At 46.6% G+C, this 15305-nt stretch overlaps 1 protein-coding gene across 4 annotated transcripts in view; it reads left to right on the top strand.

The window, feature by feature from the left end:
- The first annotated feature begins 870 nt into the window (after positions 1 to 870).
- MON2 (MON2 homolog, regulator of endosome-to-Golgi trafficking) overlaps positions 871 to 15305 on the top strand; it is a 133828-nt gene continuing 119393 nt past the window's right edge. For all 4 annotated transcript variants that reach the window (XM_019543311.1, XM_019543314.1, XM_019543312.1 and 1 more), the window contains exon 1: positions 871 to 1081. In XM_019543311.1, the coding sequence (XP_019398856.1) occupies positions 971 to 1081 (111 nt within the window). In that variant the 5' untranslated portion in view covers positions 871 to 970. The remainder of the gene's footprint in view (positions 1082 to 15305) is intronic.

Below are 15305 nucleotides of genomic sequence, written 5' to 3'. Positions count from 1 at the left end.
ACCTAAGTATCTACCACCTGCTTTTGAAAGCTTCCAGGGCTAGATATCTCACAGCTTCTCCAGGGAGCCTGCTCCAGTGCCTGACCCCCTCACTCACAAAGGTCCTTGTGACCTCCAGCCTCAACTTCCCCTTGCTGCAGGGGGTGTTGTGACTCCTAGTCCTGCCTCTGTGGCTGTAGCTTCTCTGCACCCTCCTGTAGGGGTTTGAGGCAGGGGAACCCTGGGGCTTTCCTAGGTGCTTTATGGTGGGGCTATGGGCTTGTCCATCTCTGAGGACTGGGGAAAAGACACTCATGGTGTGGGCACATGTATTCACTTTCAACTGGTTAAGCCAACTTCACTTTCTTAAGTCGACTTAACTGCCAGAGCATACACCATAGGAGCACAGTCGACTTAAATGCTGTGCAAGACAATACACCTCCCAGATGTCTTATCTCCAGTTTATTAAAGTCAACTCAGCTCCCAAATTGGCTGTCACTGTCACGAAGCTGCACGTATGTACTCTCAAATGTGGCTTATTTTAAGTCGACTTAGTATGCAAGTACACACCGCCGAAGGCCAACGGAGCTGGATCGCTGGTGGCCTGGTGTCCGCCTGCCCCGCACCAGCAGTGCCTTTAAGACACGAAGTGATACCGGAAACCGCGTACGTCCCGGCTACAGCTACGGCTACGCCCCTCTCCTCTCCCGTTGTGCAGCGACTGTTGCTGCTCCCCAACCCCCTCCAGACCCCGCCCTCACACGCGGCGCGTGACGGCCAACCATGAGCCCCGCCCCTGGGCCGCGCGCGCGGAAGCGAGGCTGACGTGAGGCGGCGGCGGCGCGGGGCATTGTGGGAACGGGAGAAGGCGGGGCGGGCCGGCGGGGCGGGGCTGGAGGCTTCTGGCGGCGCCGCGCAGACGTGTCCGGCCGGGCCCGCGGAGTCAGGCGCTGCCCCCTACTCGGCTGGGGTCGGCGGCGCTGCCGCCGCCATGTCCGGCACCAGCAGCCCTGAGGCGGTGAAGAAGCTGCTGGAAAACATGCAGGGTGACCTGCGCGGCCTCAGCCTCGAGTGCCGCAAGAAATTCCCGCCCGTCAAGGAGGTGAGGCCGGGCCTGGGGGCTGGGGAGTGTCGCGCGAGGAACTTGACCGACTTGGGAGACGTGGAGGCGAAGCGGCTGCTGCGGCCAGAGGACCGCGGCGGCTCCGCGCTCCCGCTCGTCTTGGGCACGGTCTGCGCGGGGGGCCTTGCGTGTCAGGTGCGAGCGGTTCGGCCCCGGGGGTGAGGGCCGAGGCTCGGCTCGGGCTTGGGTCGCTGCTGCCCCAGTCCTCGTTTCGAAGGATCTTTCTGTTCTTAAAAGTAACGCCTAAGATGACTGTCACGGCAATAGATTGGCTCCTGTTGATTCCCTCTGTGCCTTCAGTGTTTTGCAAACACCCTTTTCTGCTTCTTATATTTCTTCCCTGTCTTTTTCCACCCTGGTGTCAGTTTGTTTGTTTTGTTAACATAACCTCTCAGAAGAGGAAAACACCTCAAAGCCTGAAAGCGATTGCCATGGGGCTGACACTGGAAGTGCCTGTAGCACTTGAAACTGTGCTTACTTGCCCTCTTATTTTCTTTTTTTTAACTGAGTAGATTTGACATTGACCTGTGAAGTCCTGCATCATTTTGCACGGGAAATGCGACGTAGCTATGCCATTAGACAGGACATCACATCTCAAACATGTCTGTAAAAATTAGTGAACGAAGTAGAACAAATTGCCGCACCTTTCTGTAAAAGGGAATTTGCTTGCAGGATACAGCATAATAAAACGTGTACTTTTGACAAACCAAAAGTAAACATGTTGAGTACACATGTGTGGATCTACACTGCACAAAAAATTATATTTTCTGTTAGGTGTAATGAAATCATTAGGATCGGTTGGGCAGTGTACGGTGCACAGGTTCAAGAGGCCTGGATTCTTTTTCGGGATATTCCCGTGTCTTACTGAGTGACAGAGTTGCTGAGCTCCTCTGCACCCACTTTCCCATGTGGCTAATGGTTACCTATTTTGTAAAGTTCTTTGAAATCTACAGATGCCAGTTTGTAAGCTTGAATCTTTTCTTCTTGACACCTAGGCAACCTTTATAAAACACTTTGAATGATGTTATTTGGAGTCTGTTGGTCTGGGTAAGTTGTATGCAGTGGGTATGGGCCCATTGCAGTGATAAACAGGTGGAAATGTACATGTGTGAAGAAAGGAGGATTTTGTTTTCTGCACTGAATGTGAGATCCCTGGTTGAAGTTGCCTGAACTGGGGGCGGATGTCTCATCTCCATCTGAAATCTGCATGACTTTAAACACAAGACAAGATCTTGTGGGGAAATAGGTATTTCCTGAGTTCAGGGTCTCTCTCTCTTTTTTTACTTTACATCAGGTTGCTTGCATATCCTTCTGTCATGCAGAAGCTACTACAGAATGATATTTGAGTAGTATAAATTTGGATAATGTGATTTGGGGAACTGCCTTTTCCACTTGCTAATCTGGATCTGGAGTAAGAGCAAAATGTTGACCTTTATGAACCTCATTTAAACATGGCAATCTGTTTAAAGATGTTTGCTGCTTGCTTGAGTTTTACAGTGTGCTTATGGTATAATTAAACTGTTCACATTTCCACCAGTTGTGTCCGGAGAATTTTATGCTTTTATCCAGATGGAATCAATGCAAACTGATACTAGGACATGTTGTGACAGACTATAAAATCACGTATTTCAAAATTAATAGCTCTGAGTCTTATTATAGTACATAGCACTGAACACAGATATTCTAATAATCTTCAGAGTTCCTGAAGAAATCTGAAATGTTCACTACTCTGGCTTTTAGCTACCCTCTGCTAAAAGCAGATATTTGTCTTCTCTCTTCTCTTCTATGTCCTCATAATCTTTTGTCTTCTGTATGCGGAAAAGTTTTCATGTGACAGTTTGGCTCAGTTTACACAGATTCACAGACATTTAGGGTTGGAAGGGACCTTGTGAGATCATCAGGTCCAGCTCTCCTGCTCTGGGCAGGAAAGACTGCTGGGGTCAAATAATGCCAGCAAGGTATGTGTCCAGTCTTTTTGAAGATCTGGAGTGGTGCAGGCACCTACCCTGGAGCTGGGAGTCTATTCCAGAGTCTGGTCACATGAACTGTGAAGAAGTTTTTCCTTGCATCCAGTGTGAAACCTTCTAGGAGTTTATGACCATTGCTCCTGGTTTTCTACTGGGGTGCTCTGAATACTTGTTCACCTAGCCCCTGATGGTCTCCCCTGATATATTTGGAAACTGCCCCCAAATTCCACACAGAGTCTTCTTTTCTAGGCTGAACAGTCCCATATCTGTCAGCGTTCCCTCATATGGCTTGCTCTTCAGGCCTCTAATCATGCAAGTGGCTATTCTCTGGACTCTCTCAAGCTTCTCTGCATCCTTTTTGAAGTGTGGGTGCCCATCACTGGATACAGTACTCCAGCTACGGCCTCACCAATGCTGACTAGAGCAGGAGAATAACTTACTTAGTTTAGTTTTGCTTGAGATGCATCGGTTGATGCATGGCAGCATATTGTTGCATCACACTGGTGGCTCATATTCATTTTATGGTCAATTATGACCCCCATGTCCCTTTTGGATGTAGTGCTAGCTAGTGTAGAACCACTGAGCTTGTAAGTTTGTTGTGGATTTTGACAAATCAAAAGGTATTTATTGACATTCATTCTTTTTACGAATTCAGCTTGTGGTGTTTTGGGCTCTTACAGTGATACCACTAATGAAAGTTCCGTATTAAGTTTAGCTGATAACTTGGCTCTTTGATGAAGAAAGTCATAGAGCCCTCAGTTCTGTTGGCTCTTCACCTGATTACCGAGGGCAAAAATATATACTCTTGTTTTGTAAGTAAACATGTTGAGTACACTGTCACTTCCTGAATGACAGTCTCTGATTTTTGTGGTGCTGCAGGTGAGCTAATCAGTAATTAGCCCTACTGTGTGACACTGCAGCATGCTATGTGTGACAGTACTTCCAGTTCAGGGTGTATCCCTTGTAGACCACCTTGGTGCCTTATCACACCAGTGTCTTCCATAGTAGTTTTGCATGAAAAGCCATAATCGATAGCATTATAAACCACAACTAAAACACCAGTGAAACCACTGGTGATAATTGCACCTTTTTACAGCCAAATAAACGGTTTTGTTTAGCTTAAGTAAATAGGTTTTTGTATTAAGTCAGGAGATAGAAGGTCTTGCTTGCTGTAAAGCTCCTGAATTTTGGCAGTAACTGAGACTTTAGTGCTTCCTGTCACCTATAGCTTAAGCATAGGAATTGATGTAGTGACAGAATTTCTGAGCCCATTCCTGTACTTCCTTGACTACCAACTACTTGGTAGGGTCCTGTATATGACCTGCCCAGCTGCTTGTACATCAAAAACATTGCTTTTTTTGTTCTTTGTACAGAAATGGCACTACATTAGTTCACAATCAGAATGATTTAACTACAGTGATAGAAGGATGTTCCTCTTTCTTTTAGTTGAATAAGAAGTATGAAAGGTACAGAGACTTAAAAGTATAAAAGTGGAAATCAGAATGTTAAAGGAATAGACTGTGAGATAAATTTAGGCTCTTTAGAGTTTTTCTTTTTTGTGTCCACATATAAAATTGGCATTGCATTTCTTCACAGACAGAAAGAAACAATAGAGGTGAATCATCTGCACAAGCAGGTCGGTAGGCCAGATGCAGAACCTTCCTTAGACATTGTTTGGTCAGGAGCTTGCATCCTGCCACAGTGACACTGAAAGACAATGGGACTTTGAGATTTGAGCATATTGAAGCCATTTGAAAGTGGGACAGGTTTGTACACCATCCCATGATGGCACTAGAAAAACCTGCTGTCAGTTGTACTGGATGCACTCAATATAAACTGTGTTGTGAACCAGGAATATGCAACTGGCTTAGTGTGGTGTTAGGCCTGTGCCAACAAGCTTCTCCTCTCAGGAGATCTTATTGATGTGCACCTATCTATACTGTTTTATTTGGGAGGTAATATGTAAGAAGCAGCCATAATGTGTCCCACTACAGCGCTCCCTGGTGTGTGATTGGGTTGGTGTAAACTTGCCTTTGGACTCTTCAGTCTCTTAGGCACTTAAGGGACAAAATTTTCAAATGTTTTCAAATTCTTAGTTCCTGTTACAGAATTTTCTTGTGTCTAATTATCAAAATGGCCAACTTGTGGTCCCTAAGTTAGGTCACTTATGCCAGTGCATTTTAAGTCCTTCTACTTATGCACTCCAGAATCTAGTTACTGGAGGCTTACAGCAAAGTAACTGGGTTTTTCCGGTAGTCTGTGATATTGAAAACCTTGAAGTAGAAAAGCTGTGGTAGGAGGGAAGTAGTTAGCTGTAAGATGAGAGAAATCCTAAAACTTGCTTCTTTATGGTTGCCTCAGACTTGATAACCTCTGTCCCTATTCTTGGAGCCCAGAACACCAGCCTGCATTGTATTTATTATAGTAGAAGACCAATGGAGGTGAAACAGACTAGGGCATTCTAGGTGGTGTCACTTAAAATACATTTGGCATTGGGTATGGGTGCTGTAAAAGGGACTTTTATGTTTTTGAGTGTACGTTGCTGGCAGTGTTTTGGGCATAGCTGTTGTGTTGTGCTAGTTGTAACTTACTGGAGAAAAGGTTTGTTTGTTACAGGAGCTGACATTTGCAGCACATCTAATTGTGTGTGGATTTGTTTTGTTTTGTTTGGGGAAAGGGGAGTCTTTTTCTGCTTCTGTTTTATGATTGGTACATAAGTCCCATACTATTCAACACAAAGTGTACTAAAAATGAAATATACACTCGTGGCCAATGTGTGATTTGATGGTCATGAATCTGTGAAATTTTAGATCAGATGTTATTGGTTGATTTCCAAATAATGATACTGCTGGAGAATATACTCCAGATGATTTGGGATTTAATTTATTTGCAATAGAAATTGTCCTCTACCTGTGATGTGATACAAGATTAAACTACTTTAGGGAGGTTTTAAGGAAATGAATGGTATTTGACCATTTCTGTTACTGTTCATAGCACATTAAAGAGATGAAAGTATTTCTGATTATAGTTATATCACTTGCCATACTGATTATTTTGTTTTTAACCTACTGGGCTTTGTCTTTTTTATTTCTTAGTAGCAGGAAGTGCTTAACTTCTAGATCTAGATTGATATGTATGGTACTAATAACACAGAGCACAATGAGGTATTTTAATTCACTAGTGCCTGTGATTTGAATATCCTAAGGCTGGATGCTAGTGCAAAATGAATTAAGGACTCTGCTTTTAATTAAGCTTGTACCTTCAGCCCAAATGATTAAGCAGCAAATAATTTGGTAGGTTTGCTCCTATGACTCTGGAGTTAATCTTAAACAACAATTACTTATTTGTATTAGCAAGCACAGGGAATTAGGAGTGTTAAATTGTTATCAATAGCTGCTTTATTAATTTAGCATAACTTTTGTCTTTTACATATCGATTGAAAATACTGTTCTGTGAGAAATGTGATTTATCAATTTTGCCTTCCTAGAGTAATAGACAGATATTTAAAATCAACAGGGATTTTAAAGAATGACTGGCTTAAATATTGAGTTTACACTCCAGATTCACTCTAGCCTCCTACTGTTTACAAAAAAAGTGAGATTTGATCTAGGAGCATGGACATTGTGACTGGGGGCAGACACTTTGTTTCTAGTGAGAAAACACTTTTACTCTCGCTCTAGTAGTAATTAAAATAAATGCTATTAGCATCTTCATCATGTTTTGGAATGTTTGCTGCTGAAGTAACTGGAACAACAAACATCTGGGAATGAGTTACGGTTCACATTTTCTTGTTCAACTTCTGTCCCCCAGCTAAACTGGCATTCTGGAAAGTAGCACTTTCCTAGCTGATTCAGCAGTTGTATTTATCTACAGAAGTTTTGGAGTACATCCATTTTATTGCCAAGGAGAAAAAGCCACTGTGAAGGAGCACAGGCACATTTTTATGAAAGGAAATTCTGCAGGGTAGCAGGAAAAAGGTCATGACAGGCCCAGAAATCTTCATTCATGAATTAGCCCTCTGCATGCTTCTATCTTTTTTTTTTTTTTTAAATGATGATAGCTTTGAATTAATTTCTGCTCACAATCAACTGAAATATCTTCTAGAGAAGCTTGAAAAACATTTTTTGTTTAATCCCTTAATTGTTCCTCTCTTTTTATTTTTTTAGAATGGAGCAGAAATGGCCATCCTTGCTTTCATTCAGCAGTTTCTTTGAGGTTTTTAGGGGTCTGACATGCTAAAATATGGCTTTGGAACACATGTTGCTGTGTGAATTGCTACCTGTCTGAGAAAGGGTTAGGGCCGTTTTTTCCCATGTACATAAATCTTTTAATGTACATATATTGGGGCATCAAAGACACAGCCCACAGAGCCCTATCAGCTGGCTTTTGGTGCCGTCCCTGGGTCTGAGGTGAGCCACACACCGCGCAAAGTGTGCTGAACCAGCTTTGTGCACAGGGTTCTGGATGCATGCCATATACAGAACCTCTTGCAGCTAGTTTTGGATCTGTGCTGCATGTGGCACCCCTCTCTCCCCACAGGTTGGTCCAGGGGATGGCGGGGGATGCTGCATGCCAGAGTTTGACACTCCTGACAAACAAATGAATAGTCTTATTGAGTACTTTAAGCACAGGTTGAAGAATCAGTGCCTGAAGTGAAGCTATGGAGCCAAGAGAGGAAATGCAAAACAATATTAAGTTTTATTCTAGAAGTAAGAATATGGTTCTGCTGTACAAAGTTGCACAGTTTGGTGAGCTGTTTGAGTGGTCTCTGTGTGGTTCTCAACAAGAAATTAAGAGTACTCTGAAACAAGTATGAATACAGAATAGGTTTACAACATCCCTTTTTAATAGCTCTTCTAAATGTATTGTGTTGCCATAATCTCCATTATACAGATGAGAAACAGTTAGAAAAGTAGACTTTGCCAAGGCCATGCTGAGCCACCTTTTAGAATTCATGACTTTTGACTCCAAATGCTAATGCTTCTAAACCATGTCATCTTCCACCGGTCAACCGTGTCCTAGCTGGCATGCTTAAATTTAACGTCCACCTCTTATTGAGAAGATTCCTGATCTTTGTTGGTTTGAGAACTCCAAATATTATTCAGACATGATTATAAATGGAACATATAGTGATTTCCAGATCCTTTATGTTTTACTGATGTATAACATGCTTGATAGACCAGGGCTAACACCTGGAAATACTGCCACAATGCACTAAGCATGGAAAGCACGTTTAAATAAACCTAAATTAGCTTTCTGCAGCTGATGTGGTGATGACAGGTGATCATATTGTACCTTAAGTGTAGCTTCTGTGTAGTTTTCCAGGATAACCCTATGCCAAGCTTGTTGCAGTAATTTTACTGGAATTTTAACAAATGTAAATGGGACCTGTACCATTCAGGTGGAAGTTTGCAGGAATAATAAAAATACTTCCTGTGCAATTTGAATGTGATAACTTACAGAAAAGACCCATTCAGGATCCTACATGAATGAGTCTGTGTGCCAGATAGGCAGTTACCTATTGCCATTTTCTAGTATTTCTTTAGGCAGAAATAGTGCAGCAATTCAAAATCCTTCCCACTCACTAAATTGTGTAGGAAATGTTTTCAAAGGATGCTCACAGGATTCTTAATACATGTCCAAAAAACCATACATTTTTAGTAACTTCTCTTTTTCAGATCACTTTTTTTAAGTAGAGGTGCACTGATATATATTGGTTGCATATTGGATTGGCGCTGGTAAAAGGAAAATTAATATTATTGGCTTTTTTTGGCCAGTGTAGCTGATAATGTCACTGATAAATGCTGCATGCATGTACATGGTCAGAAATGCAGCCCACCAGCTTGGAGAGCAGTGTTGTAAGCCTGTGGGAGGTGGGAGGGCAGATCGAGGTCCCTGTGGTTAGGGAGGGAGGGAGGGAGGGAGGGAGCTGGACGAGGGCAGCGAATGGGACCGTGGGGCACTGTGTGGGACAGCTGTGGGTGGTTGCCTGCTATGGGCTTGGGGCCAGGGGCTGTACCAGCTTCCTCCTACTGATAGGGGCTGGGTAGGAGTGTGCTCAGCTGTGTGGAGCAGGCGGTGGCGGTGTTGGGAGGGGGTGCTTTTGTCACTGGGTGATGGTGCTGGGAGGGGGAATTTTGGGGTGGTTATAGCCCCACAAGTCTGTCATGTTCCCCCCCCTCCCCCCCCCCAAGTGCTGCCCCTGCTCAGGGCTCTCTGCTTTACTGCCTTTCCCTCTGGAGTCATGTGCTTCTTGCCCACCCTGCAACTAGGGCTCTCAAGGGAAAGGCAGCAGAGTGGAGAGCCCTAAGCAGGGGCAGCACTAGGGGAAGACTTGGGGGGTTATAGCCACCCCAAAATTCACCTTGGCCCTGCTGATACCTCGTGCCCCACTCCCACCTGCTCAGAGCACAACCCCAGCCCAGCTTCCCTGCCAGGAAGAAGCTGGCACAGCCCCTGGTCCCAGGCCTGCAGCAGGCAGCCTGCCTCTGTCCCAAGCACAAATCTGGGGGGGCACATGTTTCCCCCCCATGCCTCTTCTGGGGATGTGTGCTATGTTATTGATATACTTTTAACTGCTGGGTTAGAAGTTTCTTTCAAGTTGCAAAATATGAGCTATACATGTACAAGTTTATATTCTTACAGTGAGAGAGATGCTACTTAGTTAGGTTTGAGCCTTCTGTGAATGACTGGCAGTTATCCCATAGACTCTGACCAGTAATGGATGTTTTGAAACGAGCAGTTCCTAGTGCTGCTGACAGTACATTTTAATTGCTCAACTGCACCTGTGTTTCTTAACTGTTGCATATTCTGTTTTCATTAGTTTTATATAAAATTTGTCCACTTAACTAACTGAAAAAAGTGTTAGTATAACACTTTTAATATGATTTTGTAGTATGGGAATCTCTGTTCATTGCGTTGTTGCATGTTTAATATTTTTAAATGAAAATCTTGTTCAGCTTCTTGCTCTTTTCTTTGTTCCTTTCCCCACAATTTTAGGACTGTCTAAGATGGCAGTGGCCAACCTGTCACATGGGCAGGCAGTGTATTTGACAAATGAGCCCTTGGTGCCAAGTTACAGAGGTACTTGCATTGGCTGTTGGAATGGCACTCAAGGAGGGGATCAGAGTAGCATTTGAGGGTGGGGAAGAGATTGGAGCTGCACTTGCGGAGGGCGGGGGAATCCGGGGTCTGTGCTGATTCTAAAGGTTGGCCCCCCAGGAAGCTAGAGTTTGGTCCCCAAGCAGCCCTTGCCATGTTGCTGCTGCAGACCCCAGCAGTAGTGGCACAGTGAAAGCATTGGGCCAGGGTTTCCATGCAGACCAGCCCCAGGAGTGCTGGCAGGGCATGTAGCTGGCCAGGGAGCTGCTCTGGGATTGGGATCTTGCAGCAGTGACAGCGTAGTCTGGAGCTGGGGCACAGCTGTGATCCACTGCCTGCATGCATAGGCCCCCAAGTTCTCCCCCAGTGCCGCCTTTGCTTGAGGCACTGCTCTCTGCTGCAGCTGAGCCTGCCTGCCCCAAGAGCAGCCCTGGCCCAGTCCCCACACTGGGAAGAGGCTGGCATAGCTCTGACCCCTGCAGCATGTAGCTCACCCTTGCCCCACACATAAGTTCAGGAGAAGAACATGGCCCCATGCACTGCCCAGCTGGATAATGCCTGCCTCTGCCCCACTCCCTCCCTCACCATGGGAGTCTCAATCTGCCCTCCACCTAATTTATGACCAGGATGCTGCCCTCCACACTGCTGGGCTGCATTCCTGTAAATTGGCTATTGGATCTGTATTTGCTGATATGGCTGGTTAATAATCGGCCAAAAAAATCTTTATTGGTAAACCACTATTATTCTCCTTTTAGGTATAATGTAGTGGGAAGAGCACTTGCCTTGGAAGTGGGGAATCAGGTTAAAGGCCCTCCTCAATTTGAGTGCAGAAGTACTCTCCCTTGCTGCTTCAAAACTGCTGTGTGAGTCTGGGGTAGCAGGGAAAGTGCCACAAGATAATAAATGTCTGTTGCAATAAAGTGGCAGGGTCTATTGTTACATGTTGTTGTGCTACTCATTTTTGGGTCATGTGGTGCATCAAAGGATAAGGATGTCTGTTTGGTCCACATTTATGCTGCCTTTAAACTTTTTAAGGCTACACAAATGAGAAATCAATTGATGTCTGTTTTCATCCTCAAAGGCAAGGGATCCCCAGGTGCTTAGCATTCCAAGCAGATATATATTGATTTCTAGATTTCAAATCTATTAGTTCAGTATCTCACAGTACAGATGACTGAAAAACAATTAGTTGTATAGCTGTTCTTTCAGATACTGTACTAAAGACCTCATGAGAATTGAAATGTATATTTCTGTTACTAAGAATATTAAATAGTGATACTGTTTCAGAAGTTCTGTGGATGCTTAAGTAAATGAGTGCATCAGAGATGTACATCATGTTTCCTTCACATTTTGTTACAGAATTTGAGATGCTTTAAAAAAAACAAATTACAGGAGGAAAAGACTTGAACTCCTTATTCACAATCCCAGCAATTAAATTCCAGCTGTCGGTTTTACCAACCAATTTCCATTAGTGAGTTTGTGAGTGGCAAGTAAATGAGTTGGCTCATAACTGTCCAACTTCTAAATCCCTTGGTGTCATATGCCCTGGGGAATGCATGCTGCATGAGCAACTGGGCTGTAAACCCTGCATCTCCTTCACAGCCCTGCATACCCATAGAATCAATGAGTTGGAAGGGATCTAGACAGATCATCAAGTCCGACCCCCTGCCATGGGCAGGAATGACACTGGGAGTGGCAGGGGTCATAATACCCCAGCCAGGTGCCTATCCAGTCTCCTTTTGAAGATTTCCAGGGAAGGTGAGAGCACCACCTCTCTGAGAAGCCTATTCCAGGCTCTGGCCACCCTTACACTGAAGTAGTTCTTCCTAATATCTAACCTAAAGCTATCCTCCCTCAGCTTATGGCCATTGGTCCTAGTGACTCCAAGGGGGGCCCTGGTGAACAGACTTTTCTGAGTCCCTGTTGGTAGCCCCTGATAAGGTTGTAGTAGGCAGCCACAAGATCCCGCCCCCCCCAGTCTCCTCTTGCGGAGACTGAAGAGATTCAGGTCCCTCAGCCTCTCCTCATAGAGCTAGCCACAGAGGCCCCCAACCATACGAGTGGCCTCCTCTGGACCCTCTCCAGGTTCCCCACATCTCTCTTGAAGTGCGACACCCAGAACTGGACACAGTTCTCCAGCTGCGGCCTGACCAGCGCCATATCGAGGGGGAGCAAGACCTCTGTGGACCTGTTAGTGATGCCCTTGTTGATGCATGACAGGGTGTGGTTGGCTCTGCCTGTTGCTTCATCGCACTGACGACTCGTATTCATCCTGGAGTCAATCCTGACTCCAGGATCCCTCTCTGAGCTCTGTGCTGCTGAGAGGGTCAGCCCCTAACCTATAACCATAATGCTGGTTCCCTCTCCCCAGGTGCAGCACTCTGCACTTGTCCTTGTTGAACTGCATTTGCCCACTTCTCTAACCTATCCAGGTCTGCTTGGATGCGGTCCCTGCCTGCCGGTGTATTCACTTTGCCCCACAGCTTGGTGTCATCAGCGAACTTGAACAGGGTGCTCTCCACCCTCTTGTCCAGGTCGCTAATGAAGATGTTGAACAGCACCAGCCCTAGGACCGAGCCCTGGGGGACTCCGCAGCCCGCACCCTCCCAGGTCGACATCGACCTATCCACCACCACCCTCTGGGTGCACCCCTGGAGCCAGTTTGCCACCCATGTGACGGTGCATTCATCAATGCCTCAGTCCCTCAGCTTGCCCACCAGAATTGGGTGGGACACTGTGTCAGAGGCCTTCTGGAAGTCCAAGGAGATGACATCGACTTCCTCCTTCACATCTAAGCTCTTTGTTATCTGGTCATAGAAAGAGACCAGGTTAGCCAGGCAGGATCGGTCTGGCAGAAACCTCTGTTAGTCACCCCTCAACCTCACTTCCCCTGCAGGGCTCTCACAAATGTGGCCCTTGATAATTTTTTCAAAGACCTTCCCCAGGATAAAAGTGAGGCTGACTGGCCTGTAGTTTCCAGGTTCTTCCTTCCTCCCATTCTTGAAAATAGGGACCACATTGGCCCTTTTCCAGTCCTCAGGGACTTGGCCCCAGCACCAGGAGTCCTCGAACAGTTGTGCCAATGGCTCCGCAGTGACACCAGCCAATTCCCTCAGCACCCATGGATGAAGGTCATCCGGGCCTGCTGATTTGGATACACCTAAGCCTCCAGGTAATCCTTAACTAGGTCTGAACTAACAGTCGGGGGACTCACATTCTCCCTGGGCGCCTCTGCTATCACCCGAGAGCACCCCATTGTCAGCAGACAGGAACACAGTAGCAAAGAACTTGTTAAAGAGTTCTGCCGTCTCTTGTGTGTCTGTCACCATCTGCCCTGCCCTGCCCTGCCCCATAGGGGTCCAATGTTACCCCGAGACTTCTTCTTGCTACCTATATACTTGAAGAAGGACTTTTTGTTATCCTTAATCCCAGAAGCTAATCTAAGCTCCAGTGCTGCTTTAGCCTTCCTCACCAAATCCCTACAAGCTTGGGTCAGGGAGGTATACTTCTCCTTTGTCCCTGTCCCCTGCTTCCATCGCCAGTACACTTTTTTTCCTTGCCCTCAGGCCAGCCTGGATATCCGTGCTCAGCCATGAAGGTTTCTTGGACTCTTTTCCCACCTTCCTGCGCAGTGGAATTGTGTCCTGCTGTGCCCCAAGGATAGCTTCCTTGAGGAAGGACCACATTTCTTGGACCCCCATACTACCTACTCCCTGACTACTGCCCTGAGCACGTTGAAGTTGGCTTTCTGCCACTGACAGCGTCCACTAACCGGAGGAGTGACGAAAAGACCACCTGGGCCCCTGACTCGCTAAGCTTGGCCCCCAGAGCCCTGTAGTCATCCATGATCTGGTCCAGACTACTCTGGGCCACATCATGGGTTCCCACATGGATGAGGACCATAGGATAGTAGTTGGATAGTAGTAGCACCCCTTCTCTCTGCTGCACTGGATACCACTCCGCTGCTGCACTGTGCCCCCTTCTCCGTTGCTGCCCCATTTTCCCCCTGCTCCATCACTGCACTGCATGAATGAGATTTCTCCCTTTCTCTCATATGGGTGGCCCTGAACTCTCCTTTGGCTCTTTGTGCAGCATTTTACTGCCCCACACCTTGGGGCAGAGGCAGAAAGCTTTAACAAGAGCAGGGGTGGGCAAAATGGCAGGTGAAGCCCGTGGTGGACTCCACTTCCAGCAGCCCCTGCATGCCTCGGTGCAGCCAGTTTCAGTGGGGACCCCTGGAGCAGCGGGGCAGTGACAGCATGGAGCCAAAGTTTCCATGGACACTGGCCTGAGCGGCGCTGGCAGGGAGCTGCACTGGGGCCGGAGCTGGGACCGGCATCTTGCAGCATTGACAGTATTGGCCGGAGCCAGAGCAGGGGCGTGCAGGTAGCAGATTGCAGCTCTGTCTGAGCTCTGGGCCATGCTGTCACTGCTGCAAGATCCTGGTGCTGGCCCTGGCCCTGGAGCAGCTCTGCGCCCAGCAATACACCCTGCTGCTTGGGCCAGTGTCCATGGAAACCCTGGCCTCATGCTTTCACAGGCCTTCTGCTCCTGGGGTTGTCTTAGAAATTGGCTGCAGCGAGGTATGCAGGGGTTGCTGGGAGATAGTCTGCCACGGGCCTGATCCAGTCTGTGGGCTAGACTTCGCCCACCCTGAGCTAGAGTCAAGAGGGGGGAACCTGAAGCAGTGGGGGAGTGGTGGCCAGGCAGGAGCCTCGGAGGCTGCAACTTAACTCCTTGCAGGTTGCATGCAGCCAGTGGGCCATGAGATTTTTTTGGCCCCCAGGGGCTTACAGTCACTGCTGGAGAAGGCACCTTGCTGCAGATGGCAACGTGTATCATTTATAAAATCAATGCTGGCATTCAACTGAAATATGTTAATGACTTCATGTGGGCGTATAAACTTGCAGATATAACTTTTAGCATGTACTAGATATAGCCTCAGGCCTACTAGACCAATTGAAATGTTTCTGGTTACTCTCAATGTCATGAAATTCTATACTGATCCAAATATAACTGGAGCAGGAATGGTGGTCTTTCTAATCTCTCATAGTTTCATAGTAGCTAGAGTCGGAAGGGACCTAGGTAGATCATCTAGTCCGACCCCCTGCCTTGGCAGGAAAGAGCACCGGGGT

The sequence above is a fragment of the Crocodylus porosus genome, unplaced genomic scaffold, assembly GCF_001723895.1.
Source record: "Crocodylus porosus isolate Cpor-Errol unplaced genomic scaffold, CroPor_comp1, whole genome shotgun sequence".
NCBI classification, from domain to species: domain Eukaryota; kingdom Metazoa; phylum Chordata; order Crocodylia; family Crocodylidae; genus Crocodylus; species Crocodylus porosus.
The sequence above is the reverse complement of the archived record's forward strand: the minus strand, read 5'-3'. Positions and strand labels throughout refer to the sequence as shown.